This window comes from Bombina bombina, chromosome 3 (assembly GCF_027579735.1).
Source record: "Bombina bombina isolate aBomBom1 chromosome 3, aBomBom1.pri, whole genome shotgun sequence".
Classification (NCBI taxonomy): domain Eukaryota; kingdom Metazoa; phylum Chordata; class Amphibia; order Anura; family Bombinatoridae; genus Bombina; species Bombina bombina.
This window is the reverse complement of record NC_069501.1, coordinates 116,831,912-116,858,702: the sequence shown is the minus strand read 5'-3', so window position 1 is coordinate 116,858,702 and position 26,791 is coordinate 116,831,912. Positions and strand designations below refer to the sequence as shown.

At 38.4% G+C, this 26,791-nt stretch overlaps 1 protein-coding gene across 1 annotated transcript; it reads right to left on the bottom strand.

Annotated features, from left to right (window-relative positions):
• Nucleotides 1-4,429: 4,429 nt before the first annotated feature.
• On the bottom strand, nt 4,430-26,451 carry CFAP298 (cilia and flagella associated protein 298). Its single transcript, XM_053705970.1, has 8 exons — nt 26,406-26,451; nt 24,209-24,349; nt 20,532-20,699; nt 18,835-18,902; nt 14,890-15,048; nt 6,322-6,453; nt 5,419-5,514; nt 4,430-4,605 (listed from the first exon to the last, which is right to left on the bottom strand). The coding sequence occupies exons 2-8, from the start codon at nt 24,345-24,347 to the stop codon at nt 4,495-4,497; spliced, it is 873 nt and encodes a 290-aa protein (XP_053561945.1). The 5' UTR covers nt 24,348-24,349; nt 26,406-26,451; the 3' UTR covers nt 4,430-4,494.
• Nucleotides 26,452-26,791: the final 340 nt, after the last annotated feature.

Here is a 26,791-nt window from a genome sequence, read left to right as displayed (position 1 = left end):
GTCCCTTTAATGCATTTTCTCAAAGACTTGGGTTCTAGTACCCTTAGGTACATAATAACTCCTTTAAAAAAGTTCAAAGATGTTTAATCTTAAAGATAAAGGAGGAAAAATCAAGATTTTGATCAGTAAGCAACCAAGAAGATGGATCTGAGGAGATTGAGACTGAATCTGCAAATAACTGTTCAGCAGTTCTGATCCTAAAAGATTCAGAATGACCAGTAAATCAGCTGAAAGTTGTTTGTAAGAGACTCTTTTGCATTTACTTGGAGTAGGCATGACCGCCAACATCTCAAACAAAGTAGAACTTGTTAACTATTAAAGTCTGAGTAGAAAAACAATAAGGACCTCCATTTCAAGTACACACTATAATAGAATTATAAAACTTACTGGCTGCTGTTAATACTGAGAAATAGGAAAATACTTTAGAAAAAGCCTCAGAGCATCAGGAAATTAATAAACTGCCGAGGATACATAGCACAATAGAAAAGGCTATTGCTAGAATGTAGAGTGGTAACTCAACACGGGAGCGTGCCACAGGTGTGCGGAACAGTTTTTCTACCTGTGTGTCAGAAGACAGCGTTATTCTAAAAGGGAGTGAGAAAATAAATGACAGTGCAAACACAAATTAAAAACAAAAATATGAGTAAAAATAAAATATAGTGTATACCTTATACAGAGGCCCCTACTGACCCCCAATATGTCTCCCAAAACATATAAACAATTAAAACACATAAAGGTCTAGTGTAAAAGTGATAATGTCAGCTGTAATCAAGTCCCCTAGCTATGTTGTAACATGTAAAATGTACCTACTAATAGCCTGTGGGCTATGTGAGTGTTATTGTTGGAACAGTCTTACCTGACAAGCACCCACTACATGACAGTTCCTATTTGCTGGACACTGCAGCCTGAAGGACTTTCCTGCCAAAAGCAGCTTCAGAAGAAGTATAAATTTCCAAATGAAAAATTTAGAAGAGGTATGGAGAGATAACCAAGTTGCCACCTTGCAAATTTATTCCAAGGAGGCATCATTTTGGAAGGCAGAACCTAGTAGAATAAGCAGTTACTCTTTTTGAAGGTGGATTTCCCCTCACCCAAGTAAGCCTAACGAACAGTCTGCTTCAGCCATGATGTCAAAGCCACCGCTGTAGCCTTTAGACCCTTCTGGGATCTCAAAAGTGGACAAATAAGCTAGAAGTCTGTCTAAAATCTTTAGTAGCCTGAAAATAAATTGTTATGGCTCTGACTACAACCAAACTGTGTAGTAGGTGTTCCTTAGAGTTAGAAGGATTTGAGCACAGCAAAGGAACAACAATTTCCTGATTTACATTCTCCGAAGACACTTCCTTTGGAAGAAAATTATATTTAGTCCGGATAATCACTTTATCCTGATGAAAAAATAAAAAAAGAGGTGATCAGAAGACAGAGCTGGCAATTCAGAAGCTCTTCTAGTGGAAAAAATGGCTAGAAGAGAATCTTTCATGACAAAACAATTTAGGTGTAGATAATGCATAGGCTCAAAGGGGGGTCCTTGCAGAACAGAAAGTCAGAATCAAATTCCAAGGGGGAGAAATGGGCCTAATAACAGGGCAAATTCTCACAAAGGCTTGCACAAAAGTTTAAACATCAGGAAACTTAGCCAGATTCTTATGAAACAAAACAGATCATTTTTAACCCCTTAGCGACCAGCTAATTACTCTGTATGTCGCTGGTCTTTAAATGTAGGTTGGTGTTTCAATAGCGCAACTCTCACTGCCAGCAGGAGAGACCGCGCTAATGCAGGATGCTTGCAGGAGGGAGGGAGGTTGTAATAGTGCAGTCTTGCTGCTGGTGGCGAGACCCGCGCTATTGTGGGAACAAAAGCCATTAAGGACTAGTGATGTACAGGGTCGTTAAGGGGTTAAAGAAGTAGTCAGTAAACCCTTTAATAGTCCATCCTGAAGGAACTGAAGAATTCTGGGGATTCTAAAAGATTTCCAAGTTAAAACTGTAGAAGAACACAAAAGAAAGTAAGCCTTCAAACTTTTATGTTAAATCTCTGTGTGACACACTTTCTCGCTTGCAGTAGAGATAACAGAATCGGAGAAACCTCTGTTTTTGAGTACTAGTGTCCAACCTCCATACTGCCAAACTCAGAGATTTGAGATCCGGATGATACAAGGGTCCCTGAAACATATATCATATATTTTTCTCTGCCCCTTTAACGTGCACTATTCCTCTGCCCCTTTAACCTGGATTCATCTTACCTTTTGCACACCACCTCTCCAGTCAATACATAGCAGCTGCACCATTCCTTATTGCTTGGTTATTGACCAGCTTTCTGACACACCTTCTGGATATCTCTGAGTCTCTGTGATTGTGATTCGGATGCCACTCGCATGCTGGAAGTATCTCTGTGCAAGTACTAATTGTTCTCTAAAGTGTTTGTGCAAACTCTGAAGGTAATATCATTACTTGTTTACTATGGATTGTGTCTCTCTCTTTTGCCTGTTCTCACAGCTTATCAGCTGTTCATCTTCTGTATGCACTCAATGTGGGCACCTACTTACACCACAGGTAACTATTTACAGAAGTTCTACTAAAGGCATTACTTGCTGACTGTTTATAATCATATCCTGGAATTGCTATATTGTCTAGATAAAAAGTGAGAAGCGCTCAACCTGGGAACGAACAATAACATAATAGCTTGTTCTATGGCTAGTTACCACCCAAGAAGCAGCCTCTTTTTGCTCAACATGTGCCTTTCACAGAGAACTTTCCTGAAGCATATCAGTCTGATCCTGACTTAACAGTGCAGTCCAGCCCCGAAATACCAGGCAATCCCTCTCTGAACGAGGGAAATGGCAAAACCCCAGACGTACGTTTCGGTCTAGTGTAGCCCTCGTCAGTGAAGTGCATCCATATCCCTCTAGGCACACTGAGCATCGGGTCCATGTCTGGATTCCTGCATCACACTTAGGGAGACTTCCCTAAGAGCCATAATTTGCATAAATAAAAAGTGGAGAAGCGCTTAACCTGGGAACGAACAATAGCATAATAGCTTGTTCTATGGCTAGTTACCACCCAAGAAGCAGCCTCTTTTTGCTCAACATGTGCCTTTCACAGAGAAAAACTTTCCTGAAGCATATCAGTCTGATCCTGACTTCACAGTGCAGTCCAGCCCCGAAATACCAAGCAATCCCTCTCTGAACGAGAGAAACGGCAAAACCCCAGACGTACGTTTCGTCAGTGAAAGGCATTACTTGCTGACAGATTGTAATCATATCTTGCAATTGCTATATTGTCATACAAGTTTGTAACCTCTGTGCTGTGCAGCTGCTAAAACAATTAGTAATCACTTGTCTCCTAGCAAGCTCTGTGTTACTCAATCCTGCTGTTCACCACTTGGGGCAATTAATCCTACTCTGTCAATACTTAAAGGGACATTGATCACTAAATAAATGCTAGATAGTATGAAGCATTCAAAGAAAAGATTTGTCTGAGAATAACATGTAGATGTATTTTTTCAAGTTTATTTAGCTGTTTACATAGTGACAAATTAAGTGTAAAGTTTTAGTGTCTATAAAACAATGGGAGCTGCCATGTTGTAACTTAGGTTACCTTCTCTGCTGTGGCCAATTAGGGACAGTTATAAATAGGTCACTAGAGTGAGCAGCCAATGGATGTGTGGAACATAACAGTGTTTTGCACTTACATTTCTAACAGGAACTGAAAAGCTCACAATTTCAGAATGGAACTACAGGAAAAGGGAACAAAATAAATAATGAAAACATATTGCAGAGTTTTTTTTACATACACAATTTATAATTTTATATTACCATCTCAAAGTGTTTAATGTCTCTTTAACCTTACCTCTTTGGTGTAAATATATACTAATTTGTTTTGTGCATAACATGTTAAGCACCTAGCAGGCTAAAGTGTGATTAAAATATATAATATAATATAGTATATCAGATGAAAAAATGTAATACTCGAAATAATAAATGTAGCATTAAAAATACATTTAGGACAAATAAAAGCAAATAGGTAAGTTCACCTATCAGGGCACATAAGGACCGGAACAGTGACTCTCAGAATGTGGAGTAATTCTTATATTATATTATATATTTTACTCACACTTTAGCCTGCTAGGTGCTCCTAAGTAATTTTCCTCTTTTTTTCGATCTAGTTAGGTGATTGACACTAGTGAGCTTGTATGTTTTATATCTGGGGCTGTGTACTATTATTTGTAACTTAATTGATCAAACACGTCCTGATGAAGAGACCATTCTCCTGGATGGAGAGACTGACTTAAGTAATCTGCTTCCCAGTTGTTCACCCCGTAAATGGGCGATAAGGTACAGTGGTTTTCCTTTTAATAAATTTGTACAATGTAACAAATGAATTTTTCGTGGCCATTACGATTTCTGATTAAAAAAAACAAACACCAAAATGCAAATAAAAAGATAATTTATTAATATATTTTACAGCAAGATTCCCATAAATAACAAGTGTCTTCTATCTCGGTCTCCACTTTATATCCTTTACTCCTTGAAACTGTCTTTTTAAAGCATGACTGTCTGACCAATCCGCATTCATATATGATATTTCGTCATCTTCTTCAAGTTTCTGTGGGAAAAAATACCATTACTCTTAATATTACTTTATGGTTTACAACACGAAGATTAATAAAGAATGATGCATTCATCATAAATACTGAATTAATAAGTTTCCATTTTAACTCATTTTAGTCATGTATGGTTTTTTTATGTGTTTAGCCACATTCCTCTTACATTGTTTACTAATTGGAGAGATTTTACCAAATCATACTGAGGTTTTTCTAATGGACTGGAACAGCTCACAAAATTAAGAAATATCTTTTTTTGCGCAGGGATTTTGAATAGAATTGGGACCCTGGCTGAATCTAATGCATGGCATGTTTGAAAAGCATTCAAATTTGTATAGGTTCTAATTATGAAACTCAAAACAGCAACCTAAAAGATATTTACATCATTACCCCACTACCTTGCTTAAACGTAAGTATATATTTACTTATTGTGTATTCTTGCATTCACACTGAATGTTGAAAGATGTTTGAAGATTTGCGGGGGGGTTGAACGTAATCTATGAATAGTTTCCAAGTAGAAATCACCTCAATTTCTATTTCTTTTTTAAATTCCAAAGCAATATTTCAATAACATGACATGATTATTTTTTTCTTTACATTTTGCCAAATATAGGGGGTTGTGGTTTACCCATTTATGAAGAATAATTTTTACAGCAAGGGAATCATCCATGTTTTCAACTTTGGCTGTAAACAATAAACTTAAGTGCTCTCAGGTAGCCTAGGGGTAAAGATAATTGTACTACTGCAGTTCTTGTTAACACTGAATTAAAATCCCTGAAGATATTTGCAGTTCATGTCACAGAAACCTTAATTACCTTGAGTTCTTCTTGCCGTCTATGATAATACAGCATCATCTTTTTTTGCTCTTCTTCAGAAACAACTGGCTCACGAGCTGGAGCTCCTTGACCTCTCTGGTAGAGTTGTAAAAGCAATAAAATGTTACAGGCAGTAATCGTTTATTCTAACGTATACGTAACTGATAAAGTACTGCTCTAATGTACACACAACACAGAGCAAATGCATAGCAATGCGAGAAATGGTGCTCTCTCTAGTTTATCTAGTGATACATAAGACTGTTAGAAGAAGAATAACGTATATTTGCCATCATTTATTAGCTATGTATTTTAAAAACCTTCAAAATTATAGACAAAACATATTTTTGTATAAAAATAAATGAAACTTAAAGGGACATGAAATTAAACTTTATTGGTTCAGATAGATCATACAATATAAAAGACTTTTCAGCTTGCTTCTATTATCAAAATGACCTTGTACTCTTGGTATCCTTTGTTAACAAGCATACCTAGGTAGGCTCAGAAGCAGCAATGCACTACTGGGAGCTAGATGGTGATTGGTGATCATGCATATAGCTGAACACATCTGGTAGCCAATGATAATAATGCATTTGGAGCTGACTTTAACTTACACAGTTCTGTGCAAATCATGCTATAATACAGTGCGCTAACAAGCAAGAGCATATTGCACACTGGCTGTAGTAAAAACAGTCTGTACTGCTTTATCTAAATTCTGATTGCTTCTAATCATAAACATCTGTGATTTAGGTTATTTTAGGATTGTGTTGCGAACAGAAGACTAAGAACTTATAATAAAGATTTTCCAGACAGACATCACCTTTAATGCTATTCTAATTATCTGTATGAGTTTAATATTGGAATACAATAAAGTTTACCTTTAAACAGGTGATACCAGGTACTTACTTTTTGTATCTTCACAATAAGTTTTGTTTTCTCATTTTTGCCCACAAAGTCTGAAAGTTTCTGCTTTCTCAGTAATTCTTTTCCAGCCCACCACAACTGCGCTTCTGGTTCCTCAATAACAAGCTGCCCTGCCTAAAACACAGAAGAACAAACTTTATTTCCATTCAGCAAGATGGGAAGATGACAGTCTACTGCAGAATGAAGATGAATGCAACTGAACAATATATTATAAGTGTAGATCGTTTATGCCTCAAAATATACATAGGGCTCATTTACAGCTTTTTTTGGAGCATTAAAAACAAAACCATATTTTACTATAAGATGTAGAGGAATTATGAAAATAGCATTTGTTACAGGTGATATGAAACATGTAGGTGTTTATGAGTGTGCTAGACGCCCTTATTAAATGTGTTTCTGCCAACATTTGCAGCTGTTGTTTTTGGCCTCTTGATTAGTAAACGGAAGAGCACCACAAATGCCAGGTAGATACAGAGAACAGGAAAGTGAAACAGAATAGAGTCTGGAATCCTCTCCAAAGAAAACAGCAGAAATCCAGCAATGACTTAGTTGTACAATAAATAGCGTCTGGCCCACAGACACAAGTGACATTTCAAAAGATTAAGCACATAAAGCCAACCCAAGGAGACAATGTTTGGTTAGTAGTTACGACTTGCTTGGGGCAGGTTTTCTTGCATATTCTTTAGGATACATCTGTTTAATATACAGCTATGAACTTGCATCAATACCCAGACACATTTAATGTGACATAATAACGCAATGATGAAATGTGCTGTTGTGTTACATTATAACCACACAAGGGTTAAACACACAGTCCCTTCTAGATTGTAAGTTCCCATGTTTTACATTTATCAATGGTACCCATGGACCACATTGCAGAAATTGTGGCTTTTTATAAATAAAGGATAATAATAATATACAATAGTTAACCCCCGGCTGCTGGTCTGATCCTGGACAGGAAGTGGCCAGTGATTGGTGGTTACGTTGACTGGATCACCTGCTATGTTCAGAATTAGCAATGCATTGTGGTTCCTGAGCAGACATTAAACTGATTGTATGTATAGGATAGTTCACTGGTTTTCAAACCTGTCCTCAGCCCTCCCTAACAGGCCACATTTTGAGGATATCTGAACTAGAGCACAGATTAAATAATCAGCTGATTAATAAACGTGGTTATTTTACCTGCACTCATCCAAGGTTATCCAGAAAACCTGGCCTGTTGGGGAGGCCTGAGGACAGGTTTGAAAACCAGTGGGATAGATCAATTCAACAGGTCTGCATACAAAATAAATGTTTTAAAAGCATTTACACTACTATTTTCTCAGCAAACTATGTATTCTTTTACTAGGTTTACCCTTTTAAAAACATAAAATTATGCTTACCTGATAATTTCATTTCCATCGAGGGAAGAGTTCACGGCTTCATTCATTACTGTTGGGAATTAAGAACCTGGCCACCAGGAGGAGGCAAAGACACCCCAGCCAAAGGCTTAAATACCTCCCCCACTTCCCTCATCCCCCAGTCATTCTGCAGAGAGAATAAGGAACAGTAGGAGAAACATCAGGGTATAAATGGTGCCAGAAGATGAATTAAATTTAGCTCCGCCCATTGGAGATACAGGCGGGAGCCGTGGACTCTCCTCCCCTTGATGGAAATTAAATTATCAGGTAAGCATAATTTATGTTTTCCATCTAAAGGGAAGGAGAGTCCACAGCTTCATTCATTACTGTTGGAAACATATACCTAAGCTCTAGACTAGAGGACACAAAATGAAACCGGGAGGGTAAAAGGCGGACCCTAATCTGAGGGCACCACAGCCTGCAAAACCTTTCTCCCAAAAACAGCTTCCGCAGAAACAAAAGCGTCAAATATATAAAACTTTGTAAAAGTGTGTAAGGAGGACCAGGTAGCCGCCTTACAAATTTGCTCCATAGAGGCCTCATTCTTGAAGGCCCAAGACGAAGCCACAGCTCTAGTTGAATGAGCCGTGATCCTCTGAGGAGGCTTATGTCTCGCTGTCTCATAGGCCAAGCGAATCAAGCTCCTCAACCAAAAGGACAAAGAAGTAGAAGAGGCCTTATGCCCCTTGCGCTTCCCTGAATACACCACAAAAAGAGATGTAGACTGTCTGAAATCCTTTGTAGCCTGAAGATAGAACTTTAAGGCACAAACCACATCCAGGTTATGAAGTAACCTCGCTTTAGAAGAAGAAGGGTTAGGACATAAAGAAGGAACAACTATTTCCTGATTGATGTTACGGTTAGACACCACCTTGGGAAGAAACCCCAAACCAGTGCGAAGCACAGCCTTATCCACATGAAACACCAGATAAGGATGCTCACATTGCAAGGCAGCCAGTTCAGATACTCTGTGCTCCGATGCAATGGCCAACAGGAAAATAACCTTCCAGGACAGAATCTTAAAGTGAAGGTCAATTTTCATCAATGAGTGCCCGGTTTTTAAAAATACTTTTAAAAACAGGGGCACTTTCATTGATGAAAATTAACATTGCACTGGATTTGAAGAAATACTTACCTTTTACTCCTGCAAAGCCGGATCAACGATCCCCCTCCTTCTTCTTCCTGCTGTAGACCACAGCAATGACGAAACTGGCTTCCTCCAATCACAGCCGGGCATCACGAGCTGGACGCTCTGGGGTGCAAGCCATGATTGGAGGAAGCCGGTTTTGTCATTTCTGAAGTCAGTACAGAGGAACTGAGGCTGAGATCGGCGATCCGGTTTTGCAGAAGTAAAAGGTAAGTATTTCTTCAAATCCAGTGCAATGTAAATTTTCATCAATGAAAGTGCCCCCGTTTTTAAAAATATTTTTAAAAACCGGGCACTCATTGATGAAAATTGACCTTCACTTTAATGTCAATAGAGTGCATAGGCTCAAACGAAACCTTCTACAATACCTTAAGGACCAAGTTTAAGCTCCATGGAAGAGCAGACTGTCTAAAGACAGGCCTGATTCTAGACAGAGCCTGAACAAAAGATTGTATGTCAGGGAGCTCAATGAGTCTCCTATGTAACAAGACTGATAATGGGGAAATCTGTCCCTTTAAGGAACTGGCGGCAAGACCCTTCTCCAAACCCTCTTGGAGAAAGAACATAATCCTGGATACCTTCACCTTATGCCAAGGATATCCATGCTTCTCGCACCAGGACAAGTAAGTCCTCTACACCTTATGGTAGATGCAACGACTGACTGGCTTCCTTGCCTGAATTAGCGTATCAATCACACTTTCAGAAAAGCCTCTATTGGCCAAGACTAGGCGTTCAATCAAGATTTTGATGTTGAAAAGGACCCTGTTCCAGCACAGGGTAACCTCCACGGCGGAGAGGATGACATCCCCACCAGATCCGCAAACCACGTCCTCCTCGGCCACGATGGAGCAATCAGAATGGCCGAAGCTCGCTCCTGTTTGATGCGTGCCACTACACGAGGTAGAAGTAATAACGGTGGAAAAATGTAAGCTAGGCTGAACCCCCAAGGCACCGCTAAGGCATCTATCAGCTCTGACTGGCAATCCCTGGACCTCGACCCGTATCGGGGTAGTTTGCAATTGAGTCTGGACGCCATGAGGTCTATCTCCAGCAATCCCCACCGGAGACAAATCTCTGCAAACACTTTAGGGTGGAGAGACCATTCCCCCGGATGGAAGGATTGCCTGATGACAAAATCTGCTTCCCAGTTGTCCACACCTGGAATGTGAATCGCTGAGAGCGAGCAGCTGTGGGACTCCGCCCACTCCAAGATCCGAGACACCTCTCTCATGGCTAGAGAGCTCCTCGTACCCCCCTGATAGTAAGCCACCGAGGTAAATGTTGTCAGTCTGGAATCTGATGAAGCTGAACGACCTCAGAGGAGGCCATGCCTTCAGAGCATTGTAGATTGCTCGGAGTTCTAGAATATTTATCGGAAGGAGAGACTCCTCCCAGGTCCATTTTCCTTGTGCCATCCTGGCACCCCAAACAGCTCCCCATCCTGCCAGAGTTGCGTCCGTGGTCACAATCTCCAAGAACGGTCTCAAGAAGGATGTCCCCATGGACAGTTGCTCGGGACGGATCCACCAAGAGAGGGAGATCCGAGTCCGAGCATCCATGGATATCTGCTGTGATAGATCTGAATCATAGCCGTTCCACTGTCTCAACATGCACAATTAAAGAGGTCTGAGATGGAACCTGGCAAATGGAATGACGTCTATTCTGGAAACCATGAGTCCGAACACCTCCACACACTGAGCCACCGAGGGGCTTGAGAAGGACTGAAAGGCAAGACAAGAGGACGCAATCTTCCTGCATCAATGCTCTGTGAGAAATATTTTCATGGACATAGAGTCTATTATCGTGCCCAGGAACTCCACCCAGTTGCTGGGAACCAGGGAACTCTTTCCTGCATTGATCTTCCAACCGTGAGATTGGAGCAAAAGAAGAAGAGCACTCGAATGATCCTCTGCGAGACTGAGCAACGGCACCTGGACTAGCATGTAGCGCCCCCAGAACCTTCGTGAAGATTCTTGGGGCTGTCGCCAGACCAAAGGGGAGGGTCACAAACTGTTGGTCCAGAAACGCAAATCTTAGGAACTTGAAGTGGTCCCTGTAAATTGGCACATGAAGGTAAGCGTCCTTCAAATCTATAGTTGTGATGAACAGTCCCTCTTGAACTAGGGGCAGAATCGATCTGATCGTTTCCATTTTGAATGATGGAACACTCAGAAACTTGTTTAATCACTTTAGGTCCAGAATCGCGCGGAACGTGCCCTCCTTCTTTGGAACCACAAAAAGATTTGAATAGTACCCTAGACCCCTTTCTGCTTGGGGTACTGGTACGATAACGCCAAGAGAGGAGAGATTCCTCACACACTGTAGAAAGGCCTCTCTCTTTTCTGGTCTTGAAGACAGGTTTGACAGGAGGAATCTGCCCCTGGGCAGATGGGATCTGAACCCTATCCTGTAACCCTGGGCGACAACCTCCACAACCCAAGGGTCCTGAACGTCCTGTAACCAGGCTTCTGAGATAATCTGCCCCCCACTTGGTCCGGAGACTCGTCGGGGGCCGCCCCTTCATGCCAATTTTGTTTCGCGGGCTTCTTGCTCTGCTTAGACTTGTTCCAAGAATGAGCCCGGCTTCCAAGTTCCCTTGGACTGGTCCGCTTTCACGGCGGGCTGCTGGCGCTGGGCCTTGTTCGCACGAAAGGGACGAAAAGTAGATCCCTTAGGCTTAGCCTTCTTATTCTGTGGTAGGAAAGCTCCCTTGCCTCCCGTAACCATGGATATGATCGAATCCAATCCTGGACCGAACAGAATCTTTCCTTGAAAAGGCAGGGACAACAGCCTCGATTTAGAGGTCATGTCCGCAGACCAAGACTTTAGTCACAGAGCCCAGCAAGCTAAAACGGAAAAAACAACACCTTTGCGTTCAGGCGAATAATTTGCATATTGGCATCACAGATGAAAGAATTGGTGACCTTCAGCGCCTTAATCTTATCCTGTATCTCATTGATGGAAGTCTCCCCTTCGACCATTTCACACAGAGATTCAAACCAATATGTCGCAGCTCCAGCAACCGCGGCTACGGCCGCTGCCAGCTGAAAAACAAACCCTGTGTGTTGAAACATCTTCCTTAACATGTTTTCCAACTTTTTATCCATGGGCTCTTTAAACAACGAACTATCCTCTAGGGGAATAGTTGTCTGCTTCGCAAGCGTGGAGATAGCATCATCCACCTTAGGGACACTACGCCACAGCTCCAGCTGAGAGTCCGGAATGGGGAACAGTTTCTTAAAGGAAAAAGAAGGGGAAAAGGAAGAACCTAATCGCTCCTATTCATTCTTAATAATATTAGCCATCTTAAAAGGAACCAGGAAGGCCAGAGGCACCACCCTGTCCTCATATACCTTATCAAGCTTAGGAATCGCAGGTTCCCCTGGAAGGTTCCGTTCCGGAACCTCCAGAGTAGCAAGCATTTGCTTCAGCAAAAAGCACAAATTCTCTATCCTAAACCTAAAGTCAGGATCCTCCGCAGCCGGAGGTTTAGATGACACGGACTCCGACCCAGAAGGGGCCTCCTCCGAAGAGACGGAGTGGGCCTCATCATCATATAACTCGTCTGATATTTCCAGCGGCGTAGACAACCCCTGGGCCCGGGCCACCATGATACGCCCTACACTTGCGCTTAGCAGAATGTGTTAAGGCATGGATCACTTTCAATACCGCCGTTTGCAGTGGATCCACAAAATCTGACGGCCAACGAATCTCTCCCGCAGGGGTAATGGATGGACCCTGGGGTGCTGCATGTTCAATTGGAGATGAATGCAGGGAACGCACCTCACGGGACGGGGAACCCTCAGAGGTGGATGGCTCAGTAGTACTAGACATCTGTTTACTTTTAGATGTCGTAACTTTATTAAGGCATGTGGAACATAGTTGAGCAGGCTGTTCTACCAGAACCTCCTCACTATAAACACAGGAATGAGACCTTGTTAAAGAGAGAAAACCCTCTAACGGGTCAGAGTCCTCCATAGCTTGCACTGTTATTACGGACTAGATTAAGTTAATAGGCACCTTTATAACCTCCAATGGCCGGGGCACTCACCACCTCCTATGACCCGGACTACAGAAACCGTTTCGTCTCCTGCGCCGATGATCAACAGAGGAAGAGAGATAGCCACACCACGTCACATGGAATGCCTGGCAGGACCGCCCCTGCTTAAGGAGAAAACACGCCAAAAAAGGGCCGCGCAATTCTCCCGTAAGTCACCTGAAAGTTTCACACATTGCCAGAGCCTCATCTCGCACATAACGCAGCAATGACACAAACAATATCATGTATAACCACCCCCCCCCCCCGTTCAATAATCCCCTTCCAGGAATATTAACCTTTGATTCTTTAAAGATCGAAGGCATCACACTTTGACCCTGTCTTCTGTGTTATCATTATGTAATAAAAACTGAAACGATCTTAACAGAATCTACGCCGTGGAACAGCAACACGACCCTTCAAGTGTGACCGGTTAGTAGCTTCGCTCCTGACATGGACTTGAGTGTAAAAAGCAGGCAGCGAAACTCGTCAACGCTGAATGCTTGTAGAGCTGTTAATGTGAGTCGGGATGGTTTTGCAGAAAGACTCTCCCTGCATCTCCGGATTCTAACTTTTGCCCAGGCTCTCACTGAGAGGCTGACAGGACTACTTAAAACTCCAGTCCCAATACGAAGAGTACTACCCTCCATAAGAGACTACTCTGATCTTCGGCAATTCTCTGCCGTCCTCCTGTGACGAAAGGCAAAGAATGACTAGGCGATGAGGGAAGTGGAGGAGGTATTTAAGCCTTTGGCTGGGGTGTCTTTGCCTCCTCCTGGTGGCCAGGTTCTTAATTCCCAACAGTAATGAATGAAGCCCTGGACTCTCTTCCCCTTTAGATGGAAAGCTTCTTATCTTCTCTGACGAGGCGAGTTAGTAAAATGAGATATTACAGAGATTAAACAATCATTGCAACAAAGTTAGGTTAGTAAAGTCTGCAATGTGCACTTCCAGATCTTACATGAATAGGAAAACTCACAATTTTGAATGTTAAAATTACAGGAAAAGGGGAAAATAATGAAATTATATTTCAAATTACAATCTCAAAAGTATTTAAAGCGACAGTCTACTTTACTTTTTTTATTGTTTAAAAAGATAACGCCTTTACTACCCATTCCTTAGCTTTACACAACGAACATTGTTATAGTAATATACTTTGTTACCTCTAAATCTCTGTCTATTTTTCTAAGCCCCTGCCGGCTGCCTCTTATCTCAGTGCATTGTATTAGATTTTCACAGACAGACAGTGCTAGTTCATGTGTGCCATATAGATAACATTGTTCTCACTCCCATGGTGTTATGCAAGAACCAGCACTAACTGGCCAAAGTGCAACTTTGTACAAAGCACTGAGATAAGGGGGCAGTCTGCAGAGGCTTAGATACAAGGTAATCACAGAGGTAAAAAGTGTATTAATGTAACTGTTTGTTAAACAAACTGGGGATATCAGATTGCATAACAAATAAAAGGATTATCTATCTTTTTAAACAATAACAATTTTCAAGTAGACTGTCTGTTTAATCCAACTAGTGAGCCTTTTGTTACTGTACTCCATATGCAGCCTAGATCGTGATGTCATCAGTGGGTGGAGCTTGGCAACCATTTCAAAGTAGCCAGAAAAAATATTAAATGTAAAATAAAAACTTTTTTACCGTTCCTGCTGCATGATATAGAAAAAATCCAGGAGGCTACTTGCAGCTCAATCTAAGGTAAGACTTTAAGATGACTAAAGTGTATACTGTCTCTTTAATTTTGACTTTACTGTCCATTGAACACACCAGGTTGTTTCATAAACAAAGCTTCAATTAAAAAAACAAACAAATAAAATGTTAAAAACATTTACTGAAAATGTCTTGAGAAATGCAAAATGATCAGCAACAGTTAACACTGTGATTGCGTCATATTATCATCATGTTAATTTCCTGCTGTAAGGAACAGGAATGGCAGTATTAAGCTAAATAATACTTACATGAGATCCTGAGATTTCTTCTTTATTCTCAAATTCCATTCTGATGGGATCGTGGGGAGGCAATCCCATAGGGTACACTATCATCACAGCACCTCGCAGCTGGTCTAGAGCATCTTTCACCATTTCCATAGTAACACATACATTTGCTTCAGCTTGTTTCTGTACAAAAGGGACAGTAAACAACACATTTCTATTTTGCATATAAAGGAGCACTGTTTAAACATGCTAGAAATATATTTTTTTTTTCATGTTCTTTGCATGAAAAAGGTTAAGCTCTTTATTTTTATTTTGAAATTAACAAGAAGTAGCTGATGTGTGGGATAGAAGAGCACAGGGTGATAAAGAACAGACTCCAAATAAGAGTGGAGTTTGGCTATTGGGCAAACGAGATGTTAATGTATTTTTTAAATGTTTAGATTTGGCTGACACTACAGCTAGACAACAGAAATGTCTCATAATTACAAGGTGTTTAGTGTCCCTTTAAGTATACAGCTTATGGTTTTGTATATGATCATCCAGGTGTGAACTCTGCTTAATAACGCAGATAAATTAATAAAAGGAGTGACCTGTGAAAGATTGTAATATTTAGATAAGACTTTTCCTCTATATTCTGTTGTTTATATTTTTTGTTAATAAGAATTTGAACATACAATGACTATGCTCTTATCGGCTACTCATTGCTAAAAACCACTTCCTAGAGTGCATTCAACCCTACTATTTAAAGCTGCAGTACCTATGGGCTATTTCTAGATTTTATCTCCTCTACAATAAATATTTTAAGAAATAGTTCAATCCATAAAAATACATGTATTCTTTTGTGTATTTCAAATGTTTTCCAAAAAAGAAATATAAAAAAATACTGAATTGGGCTATATCAGCCAATAGGATTTTTTCTACTTTAATTCCGATTGGCTGAAAGAATTCTATCAGCCAATCGGAATTGAAGGGATGCCATCTTGGATGATGTCATTTAAAGGAACCTTCATTCAGTCGTCGGATCAAGAAGGAAGAGGATGCTCCGCGTCGGATGGATAAAGATAGAATATGCCGTCTGGATGAAGACTTCTGCCCGTCTGGAGGACCTCTTCTTCCCGGCTTGGATGAAGACTTCTACCCGTCTGGAGGACCACTTCGCCCAGCTTCGTTGAGGACTTCGGCCCGGTTGGGTGAAGACTTCTCAAGGTAGGGTGATCTTCAAGGGGTTAGTTTTAGGTTTTATTAAGGGGGGATTGGGTGGATTTTAGAGTAGGGTTGGGTGTGTGGGTGGTGGGTTTTAATGTTGGGGGGGTATTGTACTTTTTATTTTACAGGTAAAAGAGCTGATTACTTTGGGGCAATGCCCCGCAAAAGGCCCTTTTAAGGGCTATTTGTAATTTAGTATAGGGTAGGGCTTTTTATTATTTTGGGGGTCTTTTTTATTTTATTAGGGGATTAGATTAGGTGTAATTAGTTTAAAAAAAACTTGTAATTATTTTATTATTTTCTGTAATTTAGTGGGGGGAGGGATTTTGTACTTTAGATAATTGTATTTAATTGTAGTTAATTTGGGCAATTAATTTAATTGTAGTGTAGTGTTAGATGTAATTGTAACTTAGGTTCAGTTTTATTTTACAGGTAAATTTGTATTTATTTTAACTAGGTAGCTATTAAATAGTTAATAACTATTTAATAACTATTGTACATAGTTAAAATAAATACAAAGTTGCCTGTAAAATAAAAATAAACCCTGAGCTAGCTACAATGTAACTATTAGTTATATTGTAGCTATCTTAGGGTTTATTTTATAGGTAAGTATTTAGTTTTAAATAGGAATAATTTAGTTAATTGTAGTAATTTTATTTCGTTTTATTTAAATAATATTTAAGTTAGGGGGGTTAGGTTTAGGGTTGGACTTAGATTTAGGGGTAAATACATTTAATATAGTTGCGGCGACATTGGGGGCGGAAGATTAGGGGTTAATAAAACTTAACTAGTGTTTGCGATGCGGGAGTGCGGCGGTTTAGGGGTTAATATATTTATTATAGTGGCGGCGATGTCCGGTTCGGCAGATAAGGGGTTAAAAATTTTATTTTAGTGTTTGCGATGTGGGGGGGGCCTCGGTTTAGGGGTTAATAGGTAGTTTATGGGTGTTAGTGTACTTTTTAGCACTTTAGTTAAGAGTTTATACTACGGCGTTAGCCCATAAAACTCTTAACTACTGACTTTAAAATGCGGTACCAGTCTTGACAGGAGAAGGTCTACCACTCGTAATACCGGCACTAGGAAAATCCCATTGAAAATATAGGATACGCAATTGATGTAAGTGGATTTGCATTTGCGGTATTTTCGAGTCTGGCCAAAAAAGTAAGTGGTACACCTGTCATTTCAAGACTTGTAATACCAGCAGGCGTTAAAAAGCAGCGTTGGGACCTCTCAACGCGGCTTTTTAAGGCTAACGCAAGACTCGTAATCTAGCCGAATGTATTTTTCCATTCTAATAACATTCAGACTCCGCTGATATGTTAATCAATTGAAGATTGCAGAAAATTTTGTAATTACAAGGTGTTTACTGTCCCTTTCACCTTAATAGAAAACTTTAACTAAACACTTAAGGAACAGCGACGTACCCTGAATGTTGATGATCTTTCTATGACGATTGTGCTATTAATAGTGCGGTTAATTCGGTGACAAGAGTGAAGATATAATAGTGCGGTCCTGCAATCCATTAACGACGGCCGATGTACATGCTACGTCACGGTAGTTAAGGGGTTTAAATAAGAAATGCAATATCACCTTGGAGAAAAAATATTTTTACATAGCACACTGACGAGGCCCAAAGGAGGCAGAAATGAGCGACTGGGGTTGCCATTTCCCTTGTTCAGATAAAGAATGCCTGGTACTGATCTTGTTGGGCAAGATCAGACTGATATACTTCAGAAGAGTTCTCCTCTGTGAAAAGCACAAGTGGCCAAAAAGAAGCTACTCCCAGTTGGTAACAGGGCCATAGAACAAGCTACTGCTGTACGTTCCTGGAAGAAGGCTTCTCTTTCTGTATACATTATTTTTATTACTAAAGCTTCTGCGGGCTAATATACCACATGTGAGTGTTATAAGAGAATGACAAAGATGATCAAATGGTGCTTAGGGGGTATCAGTCAAGACCAGTGTCTTTCATTATAGAAAACAGTATATATTTAAGGGCCATTCTCATGAAAATAATTACATACTCCAGTGCATTAGAATCTGTAATTTTAACACCAGTGACCCTGCAACTTTATGGTGTTTAACACATAGTTAAAGAACGTCTCAGGAGCTGCAGCGTTCCTGCTGATCCCAAGCAGAAATCGCTGCTTAACCAACTAGTTGTCGGTTGTGCAGTGCTCTGTGGCTCTCAACTACTGTTAAATTACATGCTCTACCTTTTTTCACACTGTATATCTTACCAAGTATTATTAAAATAAAACTGCAGAATGCAAAAATTTTTTTTTTTTAAAGATTGAAAAACCAGGTTCTGTACATACAATCCATTTTAACATAACATGAAAAACAATTACAAGAAACACATTAAGATGCTTTAGTTAAAAACTATAGCCACCCATTTGCAATACCAGATTGTGTGTTATTCTTTGCGCGAGAACAAGTGTAAGAAAATGCACCCTGCGCTATTGATTGCGCTCCACTTGTAAATCTAGTCCATTAGCATATAAAATGCAGAGCAATATCACAAATCCATGGATAATATCACATTTTGTTTTACACACAATGTCGTGAATGCAATATTAAAGGGCCATAGTAATTACAAAAACATATATAAGCTCTTATTTCAGCACTACCGACACTGCAACTCTATGGGTTTAACCACAAGTTAAAGCAACGCTCCTGGGAAGGACATAGTCAGTGAGTATGTACATTTTACACTATAATGACCCTTTAAATAGAGTATAAATACTTTTACAAAGATCACACCTTAGATATTAATGCTTTTGCTTCCTCTACAGTCTTCTTCAAAACCTGCTTCATGTTCTCATTTGGGGCTGATAAAAAAGAAAAAAAAATCAACATAGTGAGTAAAAAGACAACAACAAAAAACGAGCTTATATCTTTAAACAAATGCCTTTTTTTCCACTATAGTTTACATTTATTATTCAGTCAACAGACCTCTAAATAGTATATTCATGTCATACAATGTACACAAATTAAGTTTCAAATGTAACAAAAAAAGACCCCATTGAATGTAAACAAGAAATCACGCCCACCTAAAATGTAAAGTGATCATCACTCGCATCTAGTCAAGGTTTATGTGATTTTAGCTCTACACCTGACTATGCGCTTTTCAGATCGCAGTGTTCTCCACAAGGTCTATATAGCGGGTGCACCACCCGGCTAAAATTTAAAGGGATACTGAAACCAAATTTTTTATTTAATCATTCAGAAAGAGCATGCAATTTTAAGGAACTTTCTAATTTACTCCTATTATCAATTTTTCTTTGTTCTCTTGGTATCTTTATTTGAAAAAGCAGGAATGTAAGCTTACAAGCCGGCCCATTTTTGGTTCAGCACCCTGGATAGCACTTGCTGGATTGGTGGGTACATTTAGCCACTAATAAACAAGCTGTACCCAGATGCTGCACCAAAGATGGGCTGGCTCGTAAGCTTACATTCATGCTTTTTCATATAAAGATACCAAGAAAACAAAGAAAAATTGATAACAGGAGTAAATTAGAAAGTTGCTTAAAATTGCATGCTCTATCTGAATCATTAAAGAAGAAAAAAAAAAATGGGTTCAGTATCCCTTTAAGCCAATATTGAGATACAGTTTAATAATTGTGCTTTGGATAGCAGAGGTTTAATCTTGTACTATGAATTGATAAGAAAATGACTAGAATATTATATATTAAAGAAATTCAACCTCGGAAAAAGGCATAAAACAGGGGGGAAAACATAAACGTAGATTAAAAGTGTCTGTACATTAGGATATTTGACAAAATACATGAAACATAAAAGGGGGGGGGGTATTTTTTTAAATAAAAAACTTAAGGAACACTGAACCCAATTTTTTTCTTTCGTGATTCAGATAGAGCATGACATTTTAAGCAACTTTCTAATTTACTCCTATTACCAAAGTTTCTTCATTCTCTTTGTATCTTTATTTGAAATGCAAGAATGTAAGTTTAGATGCCGGCCCATTTTTGGTGAACAACCTGGGTTATTCTTGCCGATTGGTGGATAAATTCATCGACCAATAAAAAAGTGCTGTCCAGAGTTCTGAGCAAAAAAAAAAAAAAGCTTAGATGCCTTCTTTTTCAAATAAAGATAGCAAGAGAACAAAGAAAAAGTGATAATAGGAGTAAATTAGAAAGTTGCTAAAAATTGCATGTTCTATCTGAATCATGAAAGAAAATAATTTGGGTTCAGTACCCCTTTAGTAGACTTATAGAAAGAGCCCAGTTAAGAGAGAATAATCTTTCACTGGGATGATCTTGGAATATTCTAAGTATAAAAATATGTCTCATTTATGATCAAAGGTCTCTGTTGGTTTCTAAGCTTGTATAGTATAGACAAGTAAATAATCAACAGAACTGAAAATGGTGCTGATTTTCATGGTCATACTATCATGAGAAAAAATACATGGATATCAGTATCAAGTAATCTCAAAAAATGACCTTGTCCGTTTCGCCTTCCGATATCATCTTTTTCAAAGACACTCCCCCCACTAGGTACACATTTATCTTCCCATTCGTCCTTTAATTTAAGATCTGTGATCTGCTCGTCAGTTAGTCCTTGCATGTTGGGTGGCAATGTAATACCATGCTCTGCCAGTTCTCCAATTTCTGAGTGGGAGAAAAAAAGTAATTACCCTAATAGAACATTATCCAAAGAAAATAAACATTTAATACAAATATATACTATTATGTGTGTGTGTTTGGTAAGAAAATTATTTAAAAAAAAAAAAAAAATCAACAACCTTTTAAATCTTACAAAATTATTACATGAAGCAGTAAACTAATTCTAAAACACAGATTATCTGACATTAGTAAAAAATACTTCATAAGTAATTCAACACAATGTATCTCCCTCTTTGGTTCCTTTTATATATGTAATTTAAAGGGACACTCAAGTCAAAATGAAACTTTCATGATTCAGATAGAGCAGCAATTTTAAATAACTTTCCAATTTACCTCCATTAACAAAATGTGCATAGACTTTTTACATTTACACTATTTTAGTCACCAGCTCCTACGAAGCATGTGCAAGAATTCACAGAATATACGTATATGCATTTGTGATTGGCTGATGGCTGTCACATGATACAGAAGAAGTGGAAATAGACATAACTTTGAAACTTGTCAGACAAAGTACTATTGCATTGTCTTTTTATCATGCATTTGTTGATTATGCAAATCTACTGTGTTTAGTGGTCCTTTAAAGGGACAGTTTACCTAAAATGTGAATGATTTTTAATGTAAGTAGCAGGCAAAAGTGAACCTATTACTGTGGAGCATTTGTTATAATGCGTTTTTCTACGTTTGCAAAAGTTTTTTTGAAATACCCGCTTTTTGTTATTGTTAACTATACCCATTTCCATATTTTCTAGTCATGCGGCTACTCGAATACACTCCCTTCTATGCAGGGTGCATGCTCTAGCTCCCATGGTGGACACGGACGTGCGCTAAAAAAAAGCTCATCCCTGTTCAGCAGTGATTAGTTTTTTTCTTTTTCTTAGTGCTGGTGCACGCGAGTAGCTGTCACTTCGATTCCACTTGCTCTGCTCCTGAATTTTGATCAACATAATCAATCTACTTTTTGTTTATATTAAGTTTATGTATGCCGTGTATTATGTAGGTATTGTATTTTTTTTATTTTTTTTTTTAAATTAGCTTTATTATATAATATATGAAATAGAAGTTACAGCTTTTGGAGACACAGCTCCATAATCAACATATATAAAAAAAATAACATGACACTGTTTATAGAACTATTGAGCTAATTAGTTTTAATGAATCAACTTAACTTTGGACCGGTGCAACCCACGTCAATCTAGTTACAATCCTACCTGGATTTCCATATGTAGCTTTTTATGAAAAGGAGATGTCTTCTGTTTATTCTCATTTGTGTACGTGTCAATAAACGGCGTTTAGGACTACAAAGTATTTTTAACTCTATTTCCAACTCCATAAGTTTTGGGCATAAGTCATAATTATCCGTTTTTAATGTATGCTTCCCATGTTGTCAGAATATCTGAATATATATCTAATCTATCATGTTTTAGATAATAGAGCTCTTCAAGATGAATCGACTCAGATACTCTTTGTACCCACATTTCAATTGTGGGTGGGTCTTTTGATTTCCAGTTTTTAGCTATTAAAAACTTCACGCTATTGGACATGATGAAAAATAGTTTAAGAGAGGGTTTGTGTCTTATCTTAGGTGGTTTATTTAGTAGCCAAAGTAGTGGGTCCAGTGGAAATTTTAGTTCTAATATATCTTCTATTTCAGAGATAACAGATCTCCACAAATTTTGAATGACTGTGCACCACCACCACATGTGAGCCATGCCACTATTAACGTGACCACAGCGCCAGCATTTATTGCTAGCTCTGTGATATAAGCGATGTATTTTTTGAGGTGTATAGTACCACCTATGAAGTATCTTAAGGTTAATTTCCGTGGTGGCTGTGGAGATGGAAGTTTTTAATGTTGTTTGGATTATTTTCATGCCTATGTATTGTGGAATTATTACTCCTATATCTTTTTCCCAGCTTTCCAGGTATGGAACAGGGTGTCCTGGGAATGGGGTGATTAATATCTTATATATCATCGATAGTGTGTGAAGAATTGGGGGATTCCTGATACATAGTTGCTCGTAATTGGTTAATGGTCTAGTCATATTTTTAGATTTTTGTGATTTGTAATGAAGCTATGATTTTGCCTATATGTGAACCAGTTAGTGAGGCAGGTGAAGCCTTGTTGTATCAGGTCAGCTTCTCATTTAATTTGTTCGTTTTGTATGAGCCAGCATACTGGAAAGTCATGAATATGGGAAGGATAACAATGCTTCTCTATACTTGGGCCTAGATCCCATTCACCATTTGCCACTAGAGACGTGAGCGGGTAAGGTCTTGAAGAGAGATTTGGGAAATGGATCATTATTTTATTCCACATCATGTATGTTTCTGATATTATGGGGTGAATGTTAGAATATTTATATTTTTGTATGGAAAATGTCCCGCACTGTCTACTAAGATTTAATGTTCGGGCGATTTTATGCTCCATACCCACCCATCGTTTATATTTTCCATGTATGTTCCAATCAACTATTCTTTGTAAAAAAAAAATTGCATTTCTGTAGTAGGTTAGATTAGGGAGGCCAAGCCCTCCTTGTGTTTTTGGTAAGGACATAAGTTGTTTGTTAATTCTAGGGTGTTTCTTGTGCCACGTGAAATCGCTAAGTGCACGTTGAAGTGAATTTATGAATTTTTCAGATAAGGGGTTTGGTAGAGCCTGGAGAATGTATAGTATCCTGGTATTGTATTGTATTTTTATCTATCCGCTTATTGCTGAACTCTTAGCCACAGTGTGATTTAGTGGTGTCCTGCTCCGACTGCTGTTACACATCGACATCATCTTTTTCACGGTCAAGGACACCATAATTCAAAATACACAATGCTATATTTTTGGGTACGAATGTGATACTTTTACTTTCAATAACAGTTGCCTAATCACCGTTCCATTACTAAGTTGTCATTAGTCAGCAAAGCACGCTCACGTGAATGCACGCTTGCTGATAGCGTATAGGTTGCGCGTGTCAGTTGCGTATTGCACATTTGCATTTGAAAAAAAGTCTTCTTCCATACATTTGTTTCTGGCATAATGATTGTTCATGGGGCGTGCTACAATGGAGCTGCTGCCCAGCCCTTTCATTGAGGTGTGCTGTGCATCATTGAGGAGAACTTCTCTAAATTGAACATACAAAAGGTTAAAACATATATTTTTTAAAATTCATTATTTTGTATTACTTGATTGAAAACGTTTATGTTCTATTAGTGCTGAAACATGATATATGTATAGTGAGTGAACTGGTCCTTTAAGTATTACTATTCCTAAAAGGGACATTAAATTACATTTTACACATATTGTACAAAGGAGGACTTTATACTATCAAGGTAACTGTGCATATGTAAAACCCCTCAAACAGTAAAAAAGTAAATACTACACTAATAAGGTAAGTTTAATTCTTTTTACATTTACATCTATGTTTACTTCTTCAATAAATAAATAAAATGTCCAACTATTGAAATTAATATAAGCAAATCCGTCTTTTTTTTCAACCAACACTTACCTGAACATATTCTGTCAACTTTAAGCCTCCCATTATAAATGTCAGTAATTTGTTTGACCAGTTCATCCACAGGTGTGGTAACAGTTGTATCAAATAGGAATTGGCTTTCGTCGCCTCGTTTCACATGTAACCGTACCATTTCTGCAAGAAAAAGTCGCTGATTATTTATGGCAAAGAAATATTGTTAACAACTATATTAGTACTTACAGTTGTTGCTACTCTAAGAAATGGCTATCTAGCATACCCAAAGGGCAGTTTAACCATTCGAAACAAAATTGTAAAGTTATTCAAAGGGATATGAAACAGTCTGTTTCACTGCTGTCATAAAAAGCACTAAGCAGTGGCTTATACTTAAAAGGGACAGTAAAGTCAAAATTAAACTTACATGGATTGGACAGAGGATTACATTTTATACAACTTTCCAATTTACATCTATTATCAAGTTTGCTTAGTTCTCTTGAGATCCTTTTTAATGACTAATCATAGGAGAATTCAGGAGCGTGCACATGTCTTTAGCCATCTGGCAACAGTGTTTGCAACATTGTTTATAGCCATGTTATACATAATTGCAAACACTGCTGCCATAGACTGCTAAAGAAACGGGTACGCTTCTGAGCTCCTTTCAGCCTTCCTAGATTTAATCTTCAACAAAGAATACCAACAGAACAAAGACAATTTGATATTAGAAGTAAAATGAAGTTGTTTAATACGATTTGCAATATCTGAATCATGAATATTTAATTCTGAGTTTACTGTCCCTTTAATATAAATCATTGCAACATTTATTCATCTTTTTAAATGGATTTTACTTTATTTTTCTTTTTTAAAACTTAATTTGTACAGTGTTCATTACTTCCTGTCACAGCCCTGCAAAGAGGCTGGAGCTTTATAGAAAAGTTTATCTAGCTTGATGTCATAAAACTTCTAGGAGTAACATGAGCTGGTTTACTATTAAGTGAATAGACTAGATAAAAAGGAGTAATATTTGTCCATGCGCAGAACCGGCAGAATGCAACTTAAGTTACCATCTGCTATATAATAACCCTGAGGGCAGTGGCTACACTGAGAATTTCTAAGTGCTCATTTTGCAAGAAACCAAGTAAGTTGTTTGCTGTTTTTTACACAATCTATTTTTTTCTATGTTTACTTTGATTTTACATATTTGTTTTTAGCAAAGGAGCACTGTATAATATCCCTTTAAGTCTTTAAAGAACAGGCTTTTATTTTAAAAGAAATGTTATGTGTTAGGGACATTCTCCCCTTGCTTAGACAAACCAATATAAATGTTAGCCCCCCAACAAAAGAACCACTGATATGTTGCCATAGAAACCAACAGTTTACAGCACATCCATAACAGGGCACACAGCGATCACTAATGAATCTACACAGACCCATCTTTTAATAAAGCTTACTGAGCAATTACCTTTAAGTAAAATTTATCTGCAAAGGGGGTAAGTGCAAACCTCTATAAAAAAAATATATACATACACTCTTAATTGAGAGTATAGCAACACCCAGTGGTCACTTGATATTTCTCAAATTCTGCATTTAGACAGAATGTCTTACAACACTAAAAGCTAAGATATACAAAATAAAGTAAAACAAGAGAGTAGTGCAGTAGAGGGATAATAGGATGTATCTCAAGAAAATAAAAGAAACCATTTCCATGAGTGAAAGATCAAAGTTGTAGTATTGGTGTTGGCTATGAGGAAAGAAAGAAGTGATGAAAGATAAATGTATTTAATTTTGCGTGTCTTTTCACTATACTAGAACATTAATATTCTAGTTTATGTAAAAAAGCACCATGGGCTGATAAGTTTTGATTCATGTTTCTTGCAAAATGAAACAAACTTTGATGACTACACTATATTTTGCACCCACAAATTATTACAGTAAAAAAGTTACACGTTTTCAATTTTGAAATCTAAATTTAAGTTATTGTATTTAAACTCGCGCTACACTACTTTAAGTAATTTGAGCTTCCTTTATCCCCACTAACATTATTTTAAGTTTGATGAACTGATTCCCTAAAACAAATCACAGCTAGTAACCACAGTATACAAAGCGCTGGTAAACACAGTATATAAACACACCGAGCTGTTCTCGCTTTCCTTGCAATAAAAATAGTTTTATCTGACAACTTGATTTATGCACAGATATTAACAGATATTCGGATACAAGAGAGGAGCCCACTTACCGACTGCACAAGTTCGCTGCTCTAAACTTCCGGTTCTGGTTTCTAAGGAAACTTAATCAACATCCGGTACAAAAATCCCAGCAGGGTGTTCGGCCTTACAGTTGAGGCTTTGCGCATGCGCGCTCTAAATGTGTAGCTTTTTCTTTCTTGGTTAGTGATGTACACCAGTGTGTATTAGAAAATCCGTAATCCCACTGCTAAACTACATACACACTTGCAGCAAACACTTTTTTTTTTTCATATGCCTCATTTATTCTATGTACCCGCACAAATTATGCGTCTTTTTACCAAGCATTTATTTAGAAAATAATTTGCAAAAAATATAAAATGGAAAACAACACCATATAAAATACAAAATAAATATAATGTGTCATTTTCTGTAGGGT

Coding starts and splice junctions, on each gene's coding strand:
- CFAP298 (XM_053705970.1), bottom strand. CDS start 24,347: ATGGTACGGTTACATGTGAAACGAGGCGACGAAAGCCAATTCCTATTT. Junction 15,049..18,834: donor CAAAAGCATTAATATCTAAG/GTGTGATCTTTG, acceptor CCTTTTGTACAG/AAACAAGCTGAAGCAAATGT. Junction 4,606..5,418: donor GACGGCAAGAAGAACTCAAG/GTAATTAAGGTT, acceptor TTTTTCCCACAG/AAACTTGAAGAAGATGACGA.